This window comes from Tiliqua scincoides, chromosome 5, assembly GCF_035046505.1.
Source record: "Tiliqua scincoides isolate rTilSci1 chromosome 5, rTilSci1.hap2, whole genome shotgun sequence".
Classification (NCBI taxonomy): Eukaryota; Metazoa; Chordata; class Lepidosauria; order Squamata; family Scincidae; genus Tiliqua; species Tiliqua scincoides.
In genome coordinates this window covers 21413080-21437424 of record NC_089825.1, presented here as the reverse complement: position 1 = coordinate 21437424, position 24345 = coordinate 21413080, and the positions used below count along the sequence as shown (strand labels likewise).

The 24345-nt window shown below is 39.0% G+C and overlaps 1 protein-coding gene across 2 annotated transcripts in view; it reads right to left on the bottom strand.

Moving 5' to 3' along the window:
• LOC136650972 (nebulette-like) overlaps window positions 1-24345 on the bottom strand; it is a 66890-nt gene that overhangs the window by 27902 nt on the left and 14643 nt on the right. For both annotated transcript variants that reach the window (XM_066626959.1, XM_066626960.1), the window contains 14 exons: window positions 21369-21470; window positions 18830-18931; window positions 14640-14747; window positions 14260-14364; window positions 11991-12095; window positions 11654-11761; window positions 11020-11130; window positions 9349-9459; window positions 9085-9195; window positions 8008-8118; window positions 5175-5285; window positions 1467-1577; window positions 1089-1199; window positions 624-728 (listed from right to left, as the gene is read on the bottom strand). In XM_066626959.1, the coding sequence (XP_066483056.1) occupies window positions 624-728; window positions 1089-1199; window positions 1467-1577; window positions 5175-5285; window positions 8008-8118; window positions 9085-9195; window positions 9349-9459; window positions 11020-11130; window positions 11654-11761; window positions 11991-12095; window positions 14260-14364; window positions 14640-14747; window positions 18830-18931; window positions 21369-21470 (1512 nt within the window). The remainder of the gene's footprint in view (window positions 1-623; window positions 729-1088; window positions 1200-1466; window positions 1578-5174; window positions 5286-8007; window positions 8119-9084; window positions 9196-9348; window positions 9460-11019; window positions 11131-11653; window positions 11762-11990; window positions 12096-14259; window positions 14365-14639; window positions 14748-18829; window positions 18932-21368; window positions 21471-24345) is intronic.

The window sequence follows — 24345 nt, the reverse complement described above, 5'->3', positions numbered from 1 at the left end:
TCTGTCTGATAATTCCCTAACTTCACAGTGCTTAAACAATAAAAAGGGAAAGATGCTATTCTTATATTATGGTGTAGTGGTTTGGGAGGTGGATTTAGACCTGGAAGATCTAGGTTAAAATCCCTCAAGCCAAATCCCCTCAAGCCGTGAAGCTTCCTGGGTGACTTGGGCCAGTCACTTTCTCTCAGCCTTATCTACCTCACAGGATTGTTGTGAGGACAAAAGGAGGGGAGCAGCTGTGTACACCGTCCTGAGCTCTTTGGAGGAAGGGTGGTATAAAAATGTGAAAAACAAATAAATAAAAATATTCTTTGTGTCAAGGCTGTGCGTGGATGATAGTTTTTACAGAGACACTACTGTAAAGTTATAATTACATACAGTGCACACATTAATTATTCTGCTTCATCACATCCTCTGGATAAGCCAATTTTTGCAGTGCTTCAAGCTATCAGTGCTGAAACAATAATTGTGTCCTCAGCAGAAAACACTGCACATAATATATCAACACACCAGGATACAAAGCAAGGACTCCAAGGCAGATCTCAGGGTTTCTGCCCCATCTGCGATATATTCAATAAGAAACATTTCTAAAAAGGTTCATCTGAAATCTGAGCACTACTTACAGCACTAATATTTCTCTGAGTATTTTTAATCCTCTCAATTTCAGGAGTATCGGCCACCGTAGAATACGTACACAGCATCTTCTCTGCTTCATCTTTGTACTTTTTCTGCAAAAAAAAAAGTATATGCATACAGGAGGTATACAGTTCAGAATTTCTTTTAACATACCACTGTATCAGCTATTCAAATTGTCCTCAGTCCAACTTACTGTTTCATGAAAACTCCTTAAAACTGCCAGACTGTACTAAACCTGTGCCTTAGTAGAAAAGGGAATTAAAGTGTATTCTGTTTAATTTCAAACCTAGCATCTACACATTAAAAAAAACTGCCTTGGTGCAAGTTGTATATTTACTACTTGAAAAACAAAACAATAATGTGATCCAAATCAGGCCCAAATGAACAACACTGCGTACAGCACACCACCAAACTACAGAACAGCACTAAATTACTCTTCATTCCCCACCCACTTGGCTGGCTATCTCAGATGCTTTCTTTGCTCGTTGTATCTCTGGGATGTCTGTGCCGACTTGCATTCCCTTTCCTTTGATTTCAGTCTCCAGGTCCTTCATATATTCTTTCTGCAAAAATGGAACATTAATGAATTCTTAGACATACAATATCTTTAGTCTTTCATATCCATACAGCTGGAATAATTCATGTGTGCTGCTTTCAAAGCTTTGCTTGCAACACAAACTAGATTTCTGATACCTGGCTGTGCCTCTGTAGGATTCAGTTTTATTATTTTCTATACTTTCTGCTTTCAAAGGGATTTTGTCAAAACACATTTTTAAAGGCCCATTGTATTTTATCGTAAATGTCACTGAAGTACAGCATTCCACACTAACCTGGCTTGCAATTTCATAAGCTTTTTTGGCTCGTTGTATATCAGGGGTATCCATGCCCACCTGCATCCCTTTTCCTTTAATTTCCATTTCTAGATGTTTCTTGTATTCTTTCTGTGAAGGAGAGAACAGGCAACACTCAGATCTACAGCAGCTAAAGCTTTATACAGATCCTGCTTTAATCTGTGTGCTTTTATTAAAAAAGCACCATTGAAGCTCAAAATGTCCTTTTATATACTCAAAACATAGACTCCATAGGAAATATCCAGATATATCTGATGTGCCAATTCTTTTTTAAGACCCTTTATCAAATATGATTTTTTTAAAAACAACCTCTGTAGCATTTTATTTCAGGCTACCCTTATTTTCACAGCCCTGAAACAAATACTAGATTAATGAAGTAAATTCATATGACTGAACGTTACAGATAAGGGCTGCAATCTAGAATGAGTTTGATGTATCTACCACGAGATCTACTCACTGGTGGAAGTGTAAACATCTCATGCTTATAAAGGCTTACCATGGACCATGACTTTTAATGCAAACAGGAATGAAAACCTCCTTCTCTGCATTCCACAGAGAAACTAACAAACATACTTCATTGCCACCATACCCTTTGATCACCAATCAAAATCTCTTTAGAGAACACTCTTTGGAAAGAGAGGAAGAAAAGTTATTAGTACCAAGCAACATGAGACCTTCTCAACCTTCTCCAAAGCTTCGATTATAAAATTGGAGGTTTTACCAGCCTAGGGGTTATAAAAACCACAAAGAAATCTATTGGGCAAACACAGAGAGCTAAACAACAGACAGACAAAAATTATTTAATCTTTCCTACCCCAGTTTACTATTTATAGAACTATACTGATAGCAGTTCTACAATATATATGGAATGCAGATGTTACGAACTATTTACACCACATGTAAAAAGTTGTCTGAGAAGATAATTACATCAGCAATGTGGGTAGCATCTTCCTCAAAAAGATGAAAGGGTGTAAATAGTCATTACGCTATTTATACGCTGTTATATGCTGATTTTTGACCTGTGCATTTGACTTAACGTGGATGGTCATGATCATTCACGTTAAATCACAAAAAACCCATCCCTTTAAAATGTTTAAACAAGAAAAAAGCAAAAAAAGACTCCCTTACCTTTGTGCAGCAAACTGTAGGGCTGCAAGACAGTCTATATGGCACTCCTACTGAACCTCCTCCAGCCTCCCTTGGCTGTAGTCTGAGAACTTTCTTACAAGCCCCAGGGGAAGGCTGACCCAATGTCTGCAAGAGCTCCCCCCCCCCCCCAATGGGGAAATCAGTTTCACTGGGTGTTTCCGGTAACAACATTCCTAGCTCTGAGGGTCTTCTCACTGACTGAGAAATACTCTTATAGATCAACTTTCACAAGAGAACCCTTGCCATGGGATCAAAGGGAAGCCCCATGAAAATGGACAGCATCCAATTGACGCTCCAATTGGGAAATCTATGGTGGGCGATTTAACAGAGCTAATGCTTGAAGGAAATACTTAATGTGTGTGAGAGCCAACAAGGAGCCCCCTTTGACACCCCAAGATGCTGCTGAGTGTTGCTATCTACCACTTGAGAGTATTAGTGCTTAACCTTTTCTTCAACCCAGCTTGCAAGAAGTGTAGGATGTGATGAATCCATGATGACTGGTCCAATAACACCTCTCTGGAGATATGTTCTTAACAGACATACCCCACTTGCCCAAAAGGAGGCAGAGAGAGCATGAGCCCCCCCACCCCCCTACCCCCACACACACACTCTGCTTCACCAAGGCCTTGGAAGAAGACTGGTGTGAAAAGCTGCACCTGTTGTGGCAATCCCTGGGAATATGGGAGCTTAGGACTGCCTGGAAAAGTTCAGAGCTGAGATTCAATTAAATTTTTAAAAAGAGAGAACACTAGCACTCTTACATGATCAGAGCAAAAAGTAAAAAGAGGGAGAAACCCAAAGTGAACACAAGAACATAAGAACAGCCCCGCTGGATCAGGCCATAGGCCCATCTAGTCCAGCTTCCTGTATCTCACAGTGGCCCACCAAATGCCCCAGGGAGCATACCAGAAAACAAGAGACCAGCATGCTGGTGGGCTTGCATCTGACATAGCCCATTTCTAAAATTCGAAGGTTGCACATACACATCATGTCTTGTAACTCGTAATGGATTTTTCCTTGTCCAATCCCCTTTTAAAGGCCTCTAGGCCAGATGCCATCACCACATGCTGTGGCAAGGAGTTCTACAGACAACCTACATGCTGAGTAAAGAAATATTTTCTTTTGTCTGCCCTAACTCTCCCAACACTCAGTTTTAGTGGATGTCCCTTGTTCTGGTGTTGTGTGAGAGGGTAAAGAGCATCTCTCTATCCACTCTGTCCATCTCCTGCACAATTTTGTATGTCTCAATCATGTCCCCCCTCAGGCGCCTAAACACTGTGGTCTTTCCTCATAAGGAAGGTGCCCCAGCCCAGTAATCATTTTAGTCGCTCTCTTCTGCACCTTTTCCATTTCTACTATGTCCTTTTTGAGATGTGGTGACCAGAACTGGACACAATACTTCAGGTGTGGCCTTACCATCAAAGTGCAAAACATAAATTGTATTTTTAAGAAAACTTTAATGAAACTCAGGGGAAATGTAATTTGTTTTACATTTTATGTTTTACTTCACCTTTGAACAAGAGCTTGCTCAAAATGCATCAGGTAGCCAAGACTGGATTAGGTGATCCTATTTCCCTTAAGAAACATAGCTTAAGGCCCTGTAAGAAGCATACTAGTCATAGCCAGTTTCTCCTCTGCTTTTTCTGTCATATTTCAGCTTCAACACAGCACACTTGTGTTTGGAGGAAATGCCAAGACCCTTTTAGCTAGTCATGAACCCCCTCCCCAACAAAATAAGCTAGTTCAGTAGTTTCCAACTTTTTAAAGGGTCTAGAGACTGCTGCCGGAAATGCCAAGGGATGTGGTCATAATGGTGATTGGGTCCCTCAAATAGCAGCTTGTTTAGCCCTTGAGGCACATAGCCTAATCTTCTGTCAGTTTCATGATCCAACAAAAATTGGGTCATGACACTAATGGTGGGTTTGGGAACCACAGTTTGGGAACCGCTGAGCTAGGTGCATCACTTTTAACACTAACTTTTAGCTGGACCTGGGCACAAGGCTTCAACATTTAACACAAGTTTTTATCAGCAAGATAGATCTTGGAACCACCAGCATGTTGATGACTCCTCATTCCCCACAGGCTCAGCCAGTAGCTTCATATGTAGGCTGAAAGTCGGGAGTAAGAAACACAAGTTAGCATCCTTCATACACCCACAAAGGTGATCTGGAGGCAATGATGACTATGTTTGGGTACCTCTGTGTTGGGAAAAAAAAAAAAAGTCACCTCTCAGTGACCACTTCCCACCAAGCCCATAAATCCAATTGAGCATTGAGGATCAAATCAAACACCTAACCTGATAACCAAGGCCTCTATAGCTCTTCAAATTCCATCATACTATACTGTGATCCATCATAAGACAGAATGATAAATTACTAGTATTATACACAACAAAAGCTGAAATATGCAACCTTATCCAAACCAAAATGTTTCAGTCTTGCAAAACAGAGTGCATAATTCATATGTTGTCACAATAATACATTATTTCAGGCCACTAAGCATACAGTTCTGTGGCTTTCAATCCTACTCTCAACAAACCTGGCTGGCAATTTCAGATGCTCTCTTGGCTCGCTGTATGTCAGGTGTATCCATGCCAACCTGCATTCCTTTCCCTTTAATTTCAGTCTCAAGGTCTTTTTTATACTCTTTCTGTGAATACAAGAAAAATGCTATTGTTACAATTAAATATTTATTTGAATGTTTTTTTAAAATCAAATAAATGACCTTTGGAGTTGGTTTTTAAAGAGTATGTACTCCACACATTCAAGACCATGCATCTAAGGACAAATTCACTATTTAGACCAGGGATGTCAAACTTGCTTCTTACAGAGGGCCAAAGTTAGCAATCATTGTGCCTGCTGAGTGCCTGAAATGACATCATTAAGCAAAAAGCAACATCATTACACAGATGATGGCCAGAAATAAGCACTTTGTCCTCACATAGAAACTAATTAGCTACAAATGACAGAAGAGAAAGATATGAGAGAGCAGGATCCTAAAATTCTGGCTCATGCCTCTAAAGACAGGGGCCACATTTGACCCATGGGCCTTATGTTTGACACCCTGATCTAGAAAAACTGAACTAACCCCTGCTAATTGGGTAAGAGGCACTTTTTCAAGTTGGGTGCTCCTTTTTTTAGCAGGGGGAGAGTAACTGGCCCACCTCACCTCAGCACTGTCTGTTCTAGTGGCTGTCTGCTGGTATTCCTTGGCATCTTTTTAGATTGTGAGCCCTTTTGGGACAGGGAGCCATTTAGTTATTTGATTTTTCTCTGTAAACCGCTTTGTGAACATTTAGTTGAAAAGCGGTATATAAATACTGTTAATAATAATAATAATAATAATAATAATAATAATAATAATAATAATAATAATAAATAACTAGCTGTTTTTTCTCAGTGGATACCTGAAACAGGGTTATGATTGCTCTTGAAAGTGGGCACAAACACACACACCCCCCTTTACTTTCTTTGACAAGAAAGAATTTCTTTAAGAACATAAGAAAATAAGAACAGCCCCACTGGATCAGGCCATAGGCCCATCTAGTCCAGCTTCCTGTATCTCACAGCGGCCCACCAAATGCCCCAGGGAGCACACCAGAAAACAAGAGACCTCATCCTGGTGCCCTCCCTTGCATCTGGCCTTCTGACCTAGCCCATTTCTAAAATCAGGAGGTTGCGCATACACATCATGGCTTGTACCCCGTAATGGATTTTTCCTCCAGAAACATGTCCAATCCCCTTTTAAAGGCGTCCAGGCCAGATGCCGTCACCACATCCTGTGGCAAGGAGTTCCACAGACCAACCACACGCTGAGTAAAGAAATATTTTCTTTTGTCTGCCCTAACTCTCCCAACACTCAATTTTAGTGGATGTCCCCTGGTTCTGGTGTTATGTGAAAGTGTAAAGAGCATCTCCCTATCCACTCTGTCCACCCCCTGCATAATTTTGTATGTCTCAATCATGTCCCCCCTCAGACGTCTCTTTTCTAGGCTGAAGAGGCCCAAACGCTGTAGCCTTTCCTCGTAAGGAAGGTGCCCCAGCCCCGTAATCATCTTAGTCGCTCTCTTTTGCACCTTTTCCATTTCCACTATGTCTTTTTTGAGATGCGGCGACCAGAACTGGACACAATACTTTCTTGTCAAAGAAAGAAAAGGGGGGGGGGTGTTTGTGTGTGTTTGTCTAAGAAAGAAAATTGTGGGTGTGTGGGTGTTGTGCCCCCTTTTAAGAGCGGTCATAACCCTGTTTCAGGTATCCACTGAGAAGAACTAGTTCAGTTTGTGTAAATCAGGGGTTTCAAACATAAGGCCCACAGGTCAGCCCCTGTCTTTAGATGCATGAGCCAGAATTTTAGGACCAGGCTGGAGGCCTTGGAGGAGAAAAAGGGCCAGATCCTATCCAACTTTCTAGGGCTGATGCAGCCATGCAGTGGGGAGAGGGCAGTCATGGAGGCCTCTTCAAGGTAAGGGAATGTTTCTTGCCTTACCTCAGTGCTGCAATGCAGCTGTGTCAGTGCCAGAAAGCTGGATGATTCGGCTGAAAATGTTCTAATGGAAATAATGAGCGAGAAGACACCAGATATTTTCCTTCAGTACATCTTATTGGTGATAACTAAAATACTAATTATTTTAGTAATCTGATGCCTAGCGTCAAGGTCAGATTGCCTTAACATAGTGGATAGCTGTAGATATCTATAAGCTAGGTACCAATCTGCATTAAGAAAATGGAATGTTGGTACTTAAAATATAGTTAAGGGCACTGCAGATCAGACATGTATGTTAATAAGGTTGTGATCCATACACTTAACAGCATTTCAGCCCAATCCTTTCCTCCACCCTGACAATGCAGCAGCACCAAGGAGGCTAGTGCTTCCTCCTGTGGGGCGGGGGGGGGGTCAGAACAGAAGGCTTGGGAGGGGTATGGGACAATATTGTCTCTTACCTCCCCATAGTCCCCTCAACTGGAAATGGGTCTCCTGCATGACCTGCATGAGCTCTTTAGCTGGCATAAGTCTGAGGAGAGAAACAGCCCAATCCTATCCACACTTTCCTGGGAGTAAGCCCCATTGACTCTAATGGGACTTACTTCTGAGTAGACATGCATAGGATTGGGCTGAAAGGCAGTAGGTATGTTGTTAACTGAGGGGACAGAATCTGGCATGTGCCACTGGATCCACTCCCTCCCACAGCTTCCCCGTCTTCCGCCACATGCAACACCTCTGCAGCCTCCCATTTACAACAGCTGGAAAGCACACCCCACCATCAGAACAGGTTGTGCTTTCTGCTGCCAGACAACTAGTTCTAACAGTGGGAGAGGAGGACAGATAGAGCCATTTGATTGGTCTAGTATCTTCATTCGGGGAGGGATCAAACCTGGCTCGCAATTTCTGAAGCTCTCTTGGCTCGCTGTATTTCGGGTATATCTGTGCCAACCTGCATTCCTTTTCCTTTAATTTCAGTCTCCAGATCTTTTTTATATTCTTTCTGTGAGTACAAGGAAAAATATATACTGATGAGAGTATGTATGCATTTGAATAACTTACCTTAGTATATAGCTTTTGAGGAATGAGTATTATATGGTGTGCATCTGTGCATGTCTATCACATTCATGACTATGCCTTCGATGACCAATTTAGGCAAACTCAAGTGGCTACTCTCTAAAGCATAATTCTTACAAACCTACAAAGTGTTGTAAATGTTCAGCAGTGCTTTGGGATCTAGCCTATTAAATGCATGGTCAACTTAAAAAAAAAAAAAAAAGATTCGTGCCTATTTTAAAATCCAATGAGATTTTTCCAGGAGGCAAGGAATGAATTCTTGACTAATTTAAGTAGCCTGGGCTAAGCTACAGCCAACTTTTGCAGGACTTGGGAATCATCTAGCAATATAAACTATAAATAATGCAAAATGAACATTTTTGTCCTCAGCAGACACTAAAGATAATGTATTCTGGTTAAAAAATACATATATATTAAATACATATATTTAAAACAGGGAAATGTGCTAAAGTGTTTTAAACTTAACCTCTCAGGTTAGCTTATATTTACTTCTATCAGTGGTGAAAATTCCATTCTCAAGTAGTTTTATGTTTACAGGAGGTGGGAGGAATGTCCACAAGGATTAAGTCTACCGAAATAAATGTGTTTAGCCATTCCTTTTGTATCCAAAGACAAATGCCCAGGCATTCTATTCCTTCTATGTATTTTCACTTGAGACATTCTACTTCCTTTCAAAAAACAAGACATACATCAATAGATATAGTGCATACAATATTTTGAAACAAAGAAAACCACTGCTATGATGCAGACAGCAAAATAGTTGTTTCAGAAAGCTTCAGTAGTTTTCAGGTCTTTTTTTCTTCCCCTGTTGGTATACTAATTAACACTTTTGCTAATGGCCAAGCCATAAAAAGGTATCAAACAAGTTTTAAAAAATGTTTTCTTAACTGACCTCACTAAGAATTTCAGACACTCTCTTTGCTCTTTGAATGTCAGGAATTTCTGAAATGAGCTTAACTCCTTTTCCCTTTATTTCATTTTCCAGATCTTTTCTGTATTCCTTCTGATAAGGCAAAAAAGAAAAAAATACACGTAGAAACTGTTTCAAAGCAGGCACTTTTTCAGTGATGGTAAAAACTAAGAATACATTTCATTGGCTGCTTTTGTGAAAAGTGCACTTTCCATGACATTAATAACCTTTACCAACATAACCTACCTCATTTAGTATCTGAGCTGCATTTTTCACTCTAATCAAATCTGGCGTATCTTCAGACACTGTCAGTCCTTTTCCTTTCATCCCTTCTTCCAAATCTTTTCTATACTCTTTCTGAAGGTTTAAAAGAGAGAGAGAGAGAGATATTTCTGTGCTTTAAATCGTGAGCAAGGTCTTGAAAAGAAAAACTTCTTATTAAATATTTCAAGGAATACTTTGAAAACCTCTATAAAATATGAATTAGATGGTGCACGTTTACCATAGTTAAAATAGAATTGTGAAATCAAAAGGATGATGCAACCAGAATGAAAAGATTGTAAAGCAATTGTTACCTTACTCCTGGAAAAAACATTCTACCATTCACATGCTAGCACTACTGTTTGTTAAACAGAAACAGTATTATAAAGAGCCTCTGCTATGGAAGACTAGTTTTGCAGATTATAGACAAGTAAATGATCCTGTCACTCACATTCAAGTAATGCTACCATTATTGGCAAAAGCCACACTGAAAACAATACACTTATCCACAAAGCAAAGTTGTAGAGCATGAGTGTTTCTGATTGAAATGAGAACGTAGAAGGATATCACACTAACGCTACAGAAAAGGTTTATAAATTTATAAATTGTCTTTTACTGCGTGCTTTTAATCTGCTGCTATGTATTTTATCTTCTTTTAATTGTTTTTAAGTGCTTTGTATTTTTAATGTTTATCTGTTTCCTTGTATTTTAACTTAATTGTTAGCTGCCTTAGGTGCCCTTCGGGGAGAATGGTGGAATACAAATCTAATAAATAAATAAATAAATAAAAGGTAAACAAGAGTTACTTCATTTTGTCACTCCATGCATGAAAGAAGAAATTTATTAAATGTTGGTTGCAAAGATGCATTTATCCCTCAAGCTTATAAAGTTCAATCTATATTTCACACCAAAGTATGAAGCTTAAGCCATTTCTGCATATACGCAATAGGGACCAAATATTTACACCTGTGGGCCAGGGAAATGCATTATGTGGACTGGTTTGGTTTAAAAACTTTAAAAAAGGGGGAAGTAGAAAGGCCATAAAATGAAACGAAAAAAATGACAGGAAGTTAAGGTGGGCTTTATGACTTCACTTATGGTTCAATTCCTGATCAACAAAGACTATATACTTTGTTTTAAATATTTAAAGGCTTCCAGTGGAAGCTTTTTCCTATTTAAAATAGCAAGTTGGGGAAGGGGATACAATTGGGAGCAGAACTGTGGTAGCAACAGAGTCCTATAGCCCCCCCCAACCCCTCTGCCGTGGTCCCATTCCATTTCATAGCTCCCTGCCACTAACCATATATTTTTTTTTAATTTGAATGACATATCCTACCTTTCCCTACAAAGAAATGAAGCCTTCAGTGATGTACAAAATAGGGAAAAAACATAAACTGCAAAAATGGAATGAAATATGAAGTCTGATAATCATAGAATAATAGGTAATTAAAAAATTAAAACAGAATATGGAATACAACCACAGAACACAAAATCAACTAACTAAGAAGGGAAGGCCGTGTGGAAAAGGAGTCTTCAGCCCTTGCCAGAAGGCTAACAAGGAGGGGGCAGTACAGGCATATCCCAATGCAGACCAGTTTGCATACAGACATAAGAGTAACTATAGATCGTTCTATTTTTTAGCTTTATAGATTTCACCTCTTTCAGCAGGTTGGTAACATGTTTCACATGCAAGAATCCTGGTGTCTTATCTAAATCTAATGATGCCTTTCCTTTGAGTTTATCTTCAAAATCGCTTCGATACATTTTCTGTAAAGTGAAACAAAACAATTGCTGTTTATAAAAAGTATGCAACTTCATTCAGCATATGTCACACTGAGTGCTAAAAGATTTTCCTAGAGCAATGTGAAGCACAAATACAATATATAATGCAAGTATCTGGGGGAATTAACTGAAGCATGAATCTAAAAATTCCATTATATCGCCAAACAGAAGAGAAGATTTAATGTACTTTTTCCATATACCCAAGGGGTGCTTTGAGTATGTGTTTCTTGAAGAGGAGCCACACCTCCCACAACATGCCACATGGCAAAAGACTTCTGAAAGTAAGGGAACTTGAAAAGCCATTTGCAATAGGTCATTTTGGTCTCCGGTTCAATAAAAACAAGTCAACAATGAACACAAAATCCTACTGTAGGTTTTGGATCCTGGCCAACAATTCTAATTCTTCTTCAGCAGGGATAGAACTGTCCATGGCCGCCACCACAGATGCTAGAGTAGCACAATGCTTGGGTGTTTACACTACAGTAATTTCCAAAAGCACTCCACCAACCTCACTTTGAAACCTCTGAGCTTCCTTCGAAACTTGGTATGTTGGTGTATCTGCAAATTCCAGCATAGACTTGCCTTTTGATTTTTCGTACTTCTCTTTGTACTTAACCTAATAAAATACAAGTAGTCATCCATCTAATAGTGCATTTATTCATACATATTCAGATAACAAGAGTTCCACATTCTGAAGCACTTCTCATTCTCTGCTGTGAAGGGAATGATTAACAGGTGTACAGGAATTCTCTACCATGAATGCAAACTATTTGAGTACCTACAGAACTGCACATGCCACATGGTGTACACCTCCTAAGTGCACAGAGTTACTGGATAATGCGTACCTGACTTTGGCGCACTGCATTTTCTTTGTGGTGCAGCTGTTCAGCTGTATCAAGTGCAAAATGATACATCCCTTTATTTTTCTCAAACAATTTCTTATATTCATACTGAAACAAGGAATATAAAAAAGTGAACAACTGTTAGCCCCTTAACACAGGATAGTAATAATTTTCTTTAGAACAAAGCTCTTTTTCCTATTTTTCTAAACTTCAGTACAAAATTACAGAAAGAGCACAATCACAATGGGAACCATCCATGCAGCACTGAAGATTTTGGGCCCAATCCTATCCAATTTTCCAGTGCTGGTGCAATAGGGTGTGTGCTGCATCCTGTGGTGCAGGGGCAATCACTGAGGCCTCCTCAAGGTATGGGAACATGTGTTCCTTTACCTTTGGGTTGCATTGCAGCTTCACTGGTGCTGGAAAATTGGATAGAACTGGACCCTTTATTAGCAATGTCAGCCATTCTTTGACAGCTCTGAACACTTCCTGAGAGGGGGTTGGGATCCACTAGATGAGCCAATTTTAGGTGGGTCCCCATTCATTTTAACATGTATTTTACCTTTAATACGTATATTAGACATGATGCTACCATGGTATGTGACTGCATATGGGGAAATGTTATAGATATGTACTTTTAACAGGTCACTAAGTCCAGTATATGCTTTAAACAATGCTAGTCATTGTTTACTCCTGGGTAAGTGTGGCTAGGATTGCAGCCTTTGAGATGTTTGGGGAGTTTGGTTGTTTTGTTTTTTTTAAACAGATCAGCAACTGCTTGGGAGTGTTAGGATAATTTTTTATTTTAAATAAAGTTTTAAATTTACACTTATTGTAAACTTTGAATTTACTTATTTACTTAATTTAAATTGATTTTATCATATGGGAGTGTTAAAAATTTTCCTGCTTGATGATGTCACTTGCAGCCATGACATCACTTCCAGGTTAATGACATCACTTCCAGGGGGTCCCTACAGACTGCCATTCTAAAAAGTAGGTCCCAGTGCTAAAAGGTTTGAGAACCACTACTATACACACTTCCCTGGATGTAAGTCTGAATGAACTCAGTGGGGCTTACTTCTGAGAAGACATGCATAGGCTTAAGCTGTTAATATCAAATGGCCAGGATCCAAAGGGTTCCTCACTTGCAAGGTGCTTCCATTTCATAAAATGATATGATTTCCATATTTTTCCATATGATCACCTGACTTTTAAACATAGCTTTTTAGGGAATGGGTGAGCTTGACTCTGAAAAGGAAGGGTGAAAACCCCCTGTGAGCATGAAGCAGATATGGATAGAACACTAGGATCCCAATCTCGGTCACTAACTAACCCAACACATTCAGTGTTGAAATGTACACTAATACTAATAGCACAGATTTGACAATCTTCAGTTGCCTCCTAGTGGAAGCAAGTAAAATATTATGGAATATCTACATATTTTAAAAAGTAAATATAATCAATTTGCTGTGATAAAACTCCAAAAAACTGATTTTTAAAAGTATACTATACATAATTATATAATGTATAAGTTATTATCAGAAAACTAAAAAAACCCACAAACAATAAAAAGTATATGATATGTATTAATAAGTTCTGAATGGCAAAATTGGCTGCCAAACCCTTGGAGGCAATTGTTCCACTATAACTTTTTTTTTCCCTACGGCAACAAATACAATGGTAGAATTGTGTGCAATTCACACTGAGAAAATGTCAGCGTTAAACTGAGGGAGCTCATCACTTCAGAACTGGAAGTATCTTTATGTTTACATGCTACACTGACACAACAGAAGAGGAAGTCAACCAAGACTAAGCCACTTCACCTATAAAAACTTGCTACATTGCCAAGTCACACAAGCATGCTCAGCACTTGATGATTGCCACATCAAGGAAGGCATGCATGAGTGTCCCCTCCATCCCATGAAAAGCATATAAGAGGGGAGGAGTACAGCTATTTCGATAGGCAAATGAGACAGCTATCGCTGTGCTGTGCGAAAGGCCAGTTAGGATTTCTCTCTACACTGGCCTCACCGGGGTTGAGAAAATGAAAGTTCCAATAGGTATCATAGCTGATAAGATGGATTTTGTAGGCAGAGCTGTAGCAGAACAAGAATGAGGAGCTTTCAGTGGGCAGGGTCAAGGGAAGATATGGTGGGTGGAACTTGTAGCACTTTTTGGTGTAATTAACCAACCCTGAACTGTGGCTGGATTTACCTATTGTAATCCTACTGTAATCCTATTACAGAAGATAATTACAAAGAAGACAATTTACCTGACTATATATTTTGCTAGCACTCAAAGCATGTTCTAACTGCAATAGATTTGGAAGGGCAGATGTTGGTTCATGGAGGCTTTCCAAGTCTTTTTTGTATTTCACCTGCAAGAAATAAGTACACAGGTTAAAGAACAAAAACAATGAAATACACCGAGCTGCTGAAAAATAGGCTCTACTTTTTTTGTTGTTTGATTGATACCAACAGAGGCCATTAGGTGGCATTCTTTTACTATGGTGTGGTTCACACATTTTATTCTAGAAGAGTTTAACATTGTGTAATAGATCTCTCTCATGTTAAGCAAAAGCAACTTCACCAGAAAAAGTCAATGGAGGTTTATAGAGAGCCTATATTTTCTGCTAAAAATAGCCCCACTTACATCACTTGCCAAGACAGATGCAACTTGGGCTTGCTTGAAGGAAGCACTTTCAAGTGGATTGAAGCGATAACATTTCAGATCCTTAATAAATTGTTCTTTGTACTTAACCTGAAAGACATACAATATACTTTAGGATCTCACAGTGAATAAACACCAATTTTTGCAGAGTTTTATCAGTGGCATTTCTGTTAAAAGTTAATTAGATGATCACAGACCAAATGAATAAATACAGAATGAACAATACAGGATACCAAGTCCTGGACCCTAAGGTCACAGCTTGGTTTCTGAGGCGTCTCTTCTGAACACAGACCTCAAGCTGCTGACAAGGAGATCCAGAAACTTCAAAGACTTTCAAGGAGCAAGTTCAGTGCTCCTTATGCAAGTTCAGTGCATAAGAATGTGGAGACAGGAAGTCACAGTGCACACACCAAAGCATTTTCACCCATGTAAGGAGTTATTTCGGGTCCTGTTCACAGTCATTCAATGTAATATACCAGGTAGATAGAGGTGGGAGAAAACAGTGATAACAAAATAAAAGCACATATCACCACTTTCTGTGCTTCTCATTTTTGTAAAAAAACAAAACCCCGAAATCATGCAAAAAAAACACCCTCATTTTATTTGAGTTTTATTTATTATTTATTGTTGGGGGTTCATGGGTAATTACTATGGCTACATCTGCTGACACTATACCACCTGATCACCTACCCAGTACACTTGTACTTTTAAGTGATTGTAATTTATAATATAAATTTAGAATAAAAACACATAACACTGCTTTCTGCACTTTTAGCTTGGAGAAGACCAAAATGCACACACAAAAACCACAATTTTCTCGCAACTCTACTGATAGAGGGTTCTTTTAAAAAAAGAATAAAGAATAAAACAAAAAATAGTGTATACAAGCAGAAAATTCACATAAGTAACTGGGAAGGGTTTGAACAACAGTGTGTGCACACCCAAAGAAGTGTTTATCTCTCGCCACAGTGAGACATCAGATGAGTGAAGTTACATCTGTCCCAAGGTTTGTATAATATTTTAAATTTTAGGCTGCAATCTCAACCACACTTTCCTGAGAGTAAGCCCCATTGAACAATATAGGACTTACTTCTGAGTAGACCTGGTTAGGATTGTGCCCTTAGTCTAATCGTTTCATTTTTTTAACCCATGCCAACTGGAAACCAAGCATTCCCAATGAGTTCCGGATTAAATAAATATGAGTAGGATTAGGATTTGGAACCCTATCTGTTTTCAATTTTAATTTAAACATTCTTATTTTTACTTGACTTTTGCCACTGCCTCTGGTAGCAGCAGGAACTACAGCACACAAACTACATCCTGGCAAACACCATCTTGAATACCCATACGGTGTCTATGGCACATGCCCATGGTGAGTGTGCACTGAAGCTCCAGATGATAACACCTTAGGAAGCAGCAAAAACAAAGGAAAAAGTAAGCTTTTAAATTTTTGCAGACATATGAAAATGAATGGATTGTTCTGAAACGAAACGGGACTTGGAACGACCCTACACTAAACAATTTTCTTGTTAAATTTGCATGGGAACTAAAATAAAAGTAAAGAGACAACTATAATTCACAACTGAAAACCCTCCAACAATATCCCCCAGCTAGCACCTCACACTCAGACTGAACTTTATTTTTTAAAGCTACATGGCACGTTTTCCTAAGCAGAAAGCACGTTAAGGCAGCATTTCATTTAATAAATGAACCACTGTTAGATTTACCAAAAACTTGTAAAAAATTAAGCTTGACACTAGACCTCCTAGAATAGATACTGACCCTTTAATCAAACAGGCACTTTCAACTACACGAGATATACTAACAGCCCAATTCTATCCTGTGCTGGAACATGCAAGCCAGCCAGCCTTTGATGTATCCAGTACAGAGCTGGGCTGGCTGCAGTGCAACGTGGGGCAAGGGAAATCACAGACAGCACATGCCAAACACAGCCAGCATCCACGAGGAGCAGGGCCTTTGCAGCTGTAGCACCAACTACTGAATTTCCTTCTAAGACTGACCCAGTTGAACTTTACCTTATCCTCTTACGGACGTTCTGTGAAGATCTGGCTTTTTTCTTTCTGCTTCTGAAGGAGAGTGATGGCTGGCTAAGGGTGGTTGGGTGGGTGATATTACTGGAGAGTTTTGTGTTGTGGATTATAATTGACTTTTTAATTGTTATTGTTCCTTCCTTTTGTTTGTGTGTTCTTTGGATTGTAAGCCACCTCGCATTGCCTTGTAGACAGAGGTGTTCTTAAAACATTTTTATTTTTCACAGATTTTGATTGCTTTCCAAGGAGGAATAGAAAGCATTGCAGAAAGCAATGTTATGTGTCTTTATTCCAAGGACACATTTTTATAAATTATAATAGATTTAAAAGTGTACTGGGTAGGTCATATAGGTGGTATAGTGTCAGCAGATGCAATCACAGTCATTAGCCATGCACCCCCTCCCCCCAGTCCAGCCCAACCAGCCTACAGTGACCAATAAGTAGAGGTGTTAGAAAACAATTATATTTTTTGCAGATTTTGGATTTGTTTGGGTTTTTTTCCCTTTTATTTTTTGGTGACAAAAATGTTTTTTCAAAACATTTTGTTGTGGTTTTCAAACAAAGTGTTATGTGTTTTTATTTTATCACCAAAAAAAAAAAAATCACACCTCTACTTATAGATGAAAAAAGAGGTATAAAAATGTTTTTAAATGATAAAAATAAGCCACACAAGCAAGTTATTGCGGACACAGAGAACAGTGGAAGCGCTAATGAAACAGCATGAGATTTAAGAGGTGTGCCTGGAAGCCATCATCATATCACAGAGCTATGGCACTGCAAGGAATCTTAGAATACACCTCTTGGCTGGGCAACACATTTATAGTCACTCGTTGTAACAGCCCTGCATTTCCACAGGCACAGACACAGCAATAAAGAATTGCCCCAACACAGAATCCAAGCTCTGATAATTATCTCCAAAACAATTAATATCACATTGATTGAGTAAAAGATATAAATTAGCATTCTTTAAGGATTATTGACAGAGAGCAAATTGCTAACATGATAATGGGATTATTCCAGCAAAACCTGATTACTGAGATTTAAGAAAGAAACATAACCTCACTGCTTCCAACTACCATTTATGATTAAAGGAAATGATATTTTAATTATACAATTTAAATGTATAAGTATCTTCAAGCAGATTTTTTTTCCCCCACATGGTCAAATTAGTTCTTTCAGATATTAGCAGATGTACTACAGCTATATATTTTGCTTCCACTCATCTCTCTAAACCAGATAAAAGACAACTCAGGGAGAGGACTTTTTTTAAAATCATAAACTCCTGCACCAATTCACAGTTTATCACTGTGATGCATACACACAGAAGCTACAGTGGGGAAAAAAGAAGTCCAACACAACACTGCAAATGGAGCTCAAGGTCTCTGAATAGTAGCCATGCTCACTGTGGTCCTACTAGTAACACAATATAAATTTGAACACCCACTGCTGGCACTTAGTGAAGAATGTTCATTCTACACCCAAGATTTTATTTAAAAAATTAGCCAAAATCTCATTTTAGAATTTTTTTTTTTTTTTTTTTGCTGTTCTCTTTGAAATAATCTTTTATTTCCATCAATTGATTACACTGCACAGTTCACAACATTAAGTGATATCTGACATGAAGAGCCATGGAATAATGCCATTCTGCACTGCAGTTTCACAATGATTACACTAAGACACATAGTTTGCTTTCTTGGAGCACAGAAATGAGCACTAATTAAAGTACTTTAAATGAAACGAGCACTTAAAGGTGGTTACTTGTTTGGTAATACAATCTGTACCTTTGAAAGGCCAATTCTGAAGCAAAAATCAAACGTACAAAATTGCAACCCTAGAGATTTTATCTTATGCCTATTATATCAAATATACAATATTAAAACTACACCCTCTGGTGACTGAAGAAAAGTTTGCTCATCTACTGGTGGGCTGTACCACTAGTTTTCTCAGTATTTAACATATTCCAATTACAGTGATTCTATGGGAAATAGTTGTGGAAACATTATCTCCAAGTTTTCATACAATTATAGAGAGTTTGCAATTAGTGAAGTGAAACATTTGATTGCGCTCCTGGGAATAAGATATCTCAATAGAGTCATTGTCTGAAAGCCATCAAAATCTTACTTGGCTTAAAAATTTGGAAACTCCTTTAGCATGGTTGAAATCTGGTCTTCCAAGGACAGCTGGCTCCTTACTCATTTCTCGTCTTCCTTTTCCATATTCAGCCTTCAAGACAAAATTCAACATATATGAATGCTAGCCACAATTTCCTTTGCGTATTTACCCTGCCCCCTTAGTTTTGTCAAGGGAAATGGAAGCTTCAAAAGCAACAGTAGAGCAAGTATCATTTAGTGACCTCTATTGACACCACTTTTGCTAATGCTCTAAATCAGCGATTCCCAGGCTTCTCTCAATTCAACAAAATGTATTATTTATTTTATCTGAAGTACAATATGCAGCATTAAAAAAAACATTCCACTTTGATCAGGGAACTGAACATTAAGCATAAGAAGTGCAGATTCCCAGCTATCTTCTCAAGAATGGAAAATTTTAAACAAAGCTAAACCAAAAATAAAAAATGGATGCCTTTGCAAATAATGGATCAAGTTACTCTCTCTAATAAGATTGTATTTCTGTAATTTAAAGTCAATAACTGGTTTTAAAATGTGGTGGAAGTTCGCATATCAGGGGGAGAGATGTGCTTTTTGTGAAATTCTGTAACACAATGAGCCCACAACAGGTGTGTGGGTTCATGAAAGAACTAAGGGGAAGGAAAGGGCACAGACTGACAAACAGTAAGATACCTTATATGTTAGGACAGCAGAAATGTTGGGGGGGGGGGGAAATCCTGATATGTGCCCTTTAAACTCACAGGTGCAATTCTGCCAGCACAAGAACAAGAACTGGATGAACAGGTGAGGCCACAAGAGGGCATTCTTCAACTGGACTGTCCACATTTTTAGAAGAAGGGAACAGGGAGACTTGGAAGTCAAGGGAGATGATGAATGTTAACGAATCTGAGCATCTGCTAGAAGGATCATACAGAGCATGAAAGCTGGCAAGGGCAAGAGTGGTAAAATAAATGAGCATTGCCTGAAATATCTGCACATAAGAATCTAAGAATAGTCCCTCTGGATCAGTCTGAATGTCCATCCAGTTTGGCACCCTGTTTCCCACATCAGCTAGATCAGCCAAACAAAGTACGGTATCTCCTGCTATTTTCTTACATTTATACATGCACACTCTCTCTGCCAGTTTGTCACCTCTATCAGCTCTCCACTCAAAATATTTGTATTGCCCTGCCTTGTGGGAGGAGCAACTTTGCCTAAGTCTGCCTCCTTCCTATTTCTTACACTTCAGGATTGGCAAGGTGGTGGACTGGTGGTCTTCATGTAGATGGCCAGACTCGGTCTGTGGTCCTTCAGTTTCTGGTTCCTTATGGCAGTGGTTCCAAAACTTACTGTGATCACAGCGCCCTTATTCCACAGTGCCCTGTTACAGTATTGCTGGGTCATGGGAGGACCAGCCAGCCACAGGACTTCCCTGAGATCTCATGAGAACAGAATGATATCTCATGGCCAAGATGGTGGCACCTGGGAGAGCGAGGAAGAAGAGGCTGCCAGGGATGCACCATGTGCCCCTGTGAGCTTGCTACAGTGCCCTAAAGCACCATGGTGCACAGTTTGGGGAACATTGCCCTTGGACATAACCCAAATTTAACGATTGAGCTCAAACTATTTGTCTTTGTGTTGACTATTCCCACTGCTTCCAACCATAGTTATTTCAGACTTATTTTACTACCAACAGCACAGTAGGCTGCCATCTTCCAACTGTCAGGGCTGAAGTCAGTTCCTAAGCAAGAAAAGGAATTTTCTAGATTGCTTCTGAAAAGGGTAACCACTTAAAATCAAAGAGCGAGTGTGTGAAAGGACAACATTCATAGCAATACTCTGATGTACAGCTTGGAGAAAATCATCAGAAAATATACTTTTTTTTTGCCACAACTGAAAAGGAAAATTATAGGAAAATATTTTTAAGATAGAACACAATACTTAAAACCCCCAGGAAGCAGGAATTATTATATGGGTTTTATAGAACACTCTTAAATGTGCTGTTTCAGCAAAGGTTTAGGAAAGGGCATACCAATTGTCTGAAAAGATATCCTAAAAATTGACATTCCACCACTGAGAAGATTTCATGCTGCATTATGACACTGCTTTTATTATCTGTTTTGCCGCACTATTGCGTTTTGCATTTTAAATTACTTCTGTTAGTCACTTTGGGTGCCCCATTTTCTTTGGAAAGAAAGAAAAGATAAAAATATTTTCAATACATTAAATAAATAAATTGTGCAGGTGTAGTAGAGTTACATGCCAGCACAAATGTGCAATATTGATTAGTATAGATTGATTAGGAGAAAAGGAATGATTAGTATAAAATAAGTTTATTTTGGGGAACCTGAAACCCACTAGATTTACCTGTTTGACCATTATGAATTATTGTTAATATTGCTATACTGCTTTTCAAGAAATTCACAAAGTAGTTTACAAAGCAAAAGAAATTAATGTAAATGTAGAGTTTTGGTTCCTTTCTATAACAAAAGAAACTGAAATAAAAACTAGCAACATTTTCTGAACGTGACAATGACAAAGAAAGTTCATACATTGCTAATTATCTTTGTTAAGTTCATTGCCATCATTACATCTGGTCTGTCTGTCACTTCAGTGTACCGGTGAGTATCTTGCAGATCTTTTTTATAGGAAACCTTAAAAAAAACAAAACACAGAATGACCTATCACTTAGCAGCTCAGTCTCAACATAATGAAAATTAACACGCTTAATTTGAATGCTATGCATTTAGCAAATTACAAAGTAGATTACCTGAATTACAATGGAATTTTAAAAAAAATCTTACTATAGAGCACATCATAAACAAGAAATTTAATTCTATTTAAAGACTAGAAATGAAATACTTGTTAGCATACTAAAATTCATATTATGGCATACACATTATAAGGAAGAGTCTTTATCTAAATTGTCTATCTGGACATACAATTCCATTGTATTTCACTTTGCTTTTTAGTTCTTTTTAGCTTAACTCTGTGTGTGTGTGTGTGTGTGTGTGTGTGTGTGTGTGTGTGTGTGTGTGCGTGTGTGTGCGTGTGTACACACGTATACATATATACACAAACACACCTTATATTTTATTAATGGGAAAAGCAGACTGCATTGAAGTCAAACCTAATTAGAATATACAGGTTAGAACAGGGGTGTTAAACATGAAGCCCGCAGGCCAAATGCAGCCACTGGAAACAATTTACCTAGTCCCAGTTATAATTGGGCTCTCTCATATCTTGAAAATATGAACAAGATTTGATATTTTCTCTTTTGTCATTTGCAGCTAATGAGTTTCTATGTGAGAACAAAGTGCTTATTTCTGGCCATCCTCTGCTTAATAACATCACTGCCTGCTTAATGATGTCACTTCCGGCCCTCAGCAAGTGCCATGAATGCATACAGCCCTCCTTATGAAATGACTTTAACATCCCGGGGTTAGAACAAAGTTTCTTTCCCATAACTAAAGCCACTGATCAGACAACATGTGATGGCCAAGAGAGCTTTTTATTGATTTTGGTTGGTGGGCCATCCAGTTATGTCCTTTCCTGGATAGAAGTCTAATAGGACTTGCTCTCAAGAAAAGATACATGGGTTTTTAGTCATACGGTCAAACTACACATTGTATTAAGTACATCATATTATTAAGTTTTTCCTCTTGGAAAGGTGAGGTAAATATACTGTTAATTAAAAATAACAAATCATCAACCCTTCAGTGCTTAGTTCTTCACTCCAAACTAGCAAACACCAGGAAGAGGCAGGAATGTCTGATCAGGACCATAATAAGGACAAACAGAATTCTTGCCCAGGATGCAGTCCCATGCTGATCCCCATGTGGCTAGTTAGAAAACAAATGTTTCCCACATTGGAAAATTGGGAGGCACCTCGGGGGAAGGGGACGTTTGTCCCCTTCCCCCGAGTAAGGTAAGCAGCCCCGCAATGGGGCTATTCACTTTACCACCGACCTTTTAAAGGCGCTCATGTAGGGCGCGCAGCCCTCCACGAGCGCCCTGGATCCTGCAGAGTGGAGCTCCGCGGATCCTCCTCCCATCCGTCCCCCCGGCATACCTCCCTCCACCTTCTCGCCACCCCCCGCCAGCCTCGCCGTTCCCCGGAACGCTTCCTCCCTGCCCCCGCCCCCACCCCCACTTACAGTGCCACGGCTCAATGGTCTGGGAGACCACTGAGCCACGGAAGCTGTGCGACTGCCCCGCACTAGCCAAGCACCGGCCGGCGCTGGGCTAGCACCGGTTTGCAACTATGGTCAGCGGCACGGAGCCATGCTACTGACCACAGGATTGGGCTCGTAGTTAGTTTAGAATGTGACCACCAAGTTGTTTATTGGGATAGGAACCAGAAAGCTAACTATGCCAATTTTGAAACAACTACACTAGCTTCCATTTACTTCCTCCTCCCATTCAACATGCTGGTGATGATTTTTTAAAGTCCTGTATGTTCCAGGTTCAGGATTATTTGGGCCAGGACAGGGACTCTGCAATGCTAAACACACTTGCTGGGAGTAAACATCATTGAATACATTGGATGGACTTACTTCTGAGTAGACACGTGCTCTAAAATGCTGAACTATATATTGCAAGAGATTCATTCTGCCCCTCACAGCTGCCAAATTTGGAATGACGCAAGTAAGTTTCTTTTAGAGAAACTTCAGTTTTACCCAATTTCTGGCTGCACCTTTCTTCTGGCTTTTTTGTTATTGTAGTCTGTATCCTTTTCTGCCCTTTTTTAGTTATGCATATTAATTGAGTGCAATCTTCTTGTAGCTTTTTGGACCAAAATGACAGCTGTTATTTTAAACATCAAAAATGCTCCATATTGTTAGTGGACAGAAAGTTAAAAAAACACAAAGCAATTTTTAAATGACTAGCCTTTTATCAATCAATCAATCAATCAAACAAACAAACAAACAAACAAACAAACATTTATTGGCATTGACAATAAAACCAGGGTGTAACACAGAAAAATATCCATGTACATTAGACTCAACTTCTTGAGACAATTCTTGTAAATAGCCTTTTATATATGCTGTAGAATGATCATACGATAAAATAAAATGGAATAGCTAGTAAATATTTCTAAAATAGCAAACCAACTTGAGCATCTTGCTTTGGTCCATCTGATTTTGGCAGATAAGGCAGCTTCCACCTGTGAACCACTTGATGATTTTTCCCATTTTCAACATAATACAGGTATTGTTTAAAGAAAAAATCTAAGTGAAACATAGCTAAAATAATTGCCTAGTATGATCTATTAAAATTAACACATCTCATTCACTATGGTTGTACAAACCACTGAAAGTAATTCTGTAGGGTGGAACCCAGAAGCACGTGCAGGGTCTTTCAATTCAGAGCTTTACCAGATTTAGCTAATTATATGCTGTTCACCCTAATGACCGCATGAGGTGAAGTGAATACCATAAAGGCAGCAGGAACAGGTTTCTGAAAAGGACCCCAACATCCATGTAAATTGCAAATTAAAGCCTGGCGTATGTGCTCAGAACAGGAACG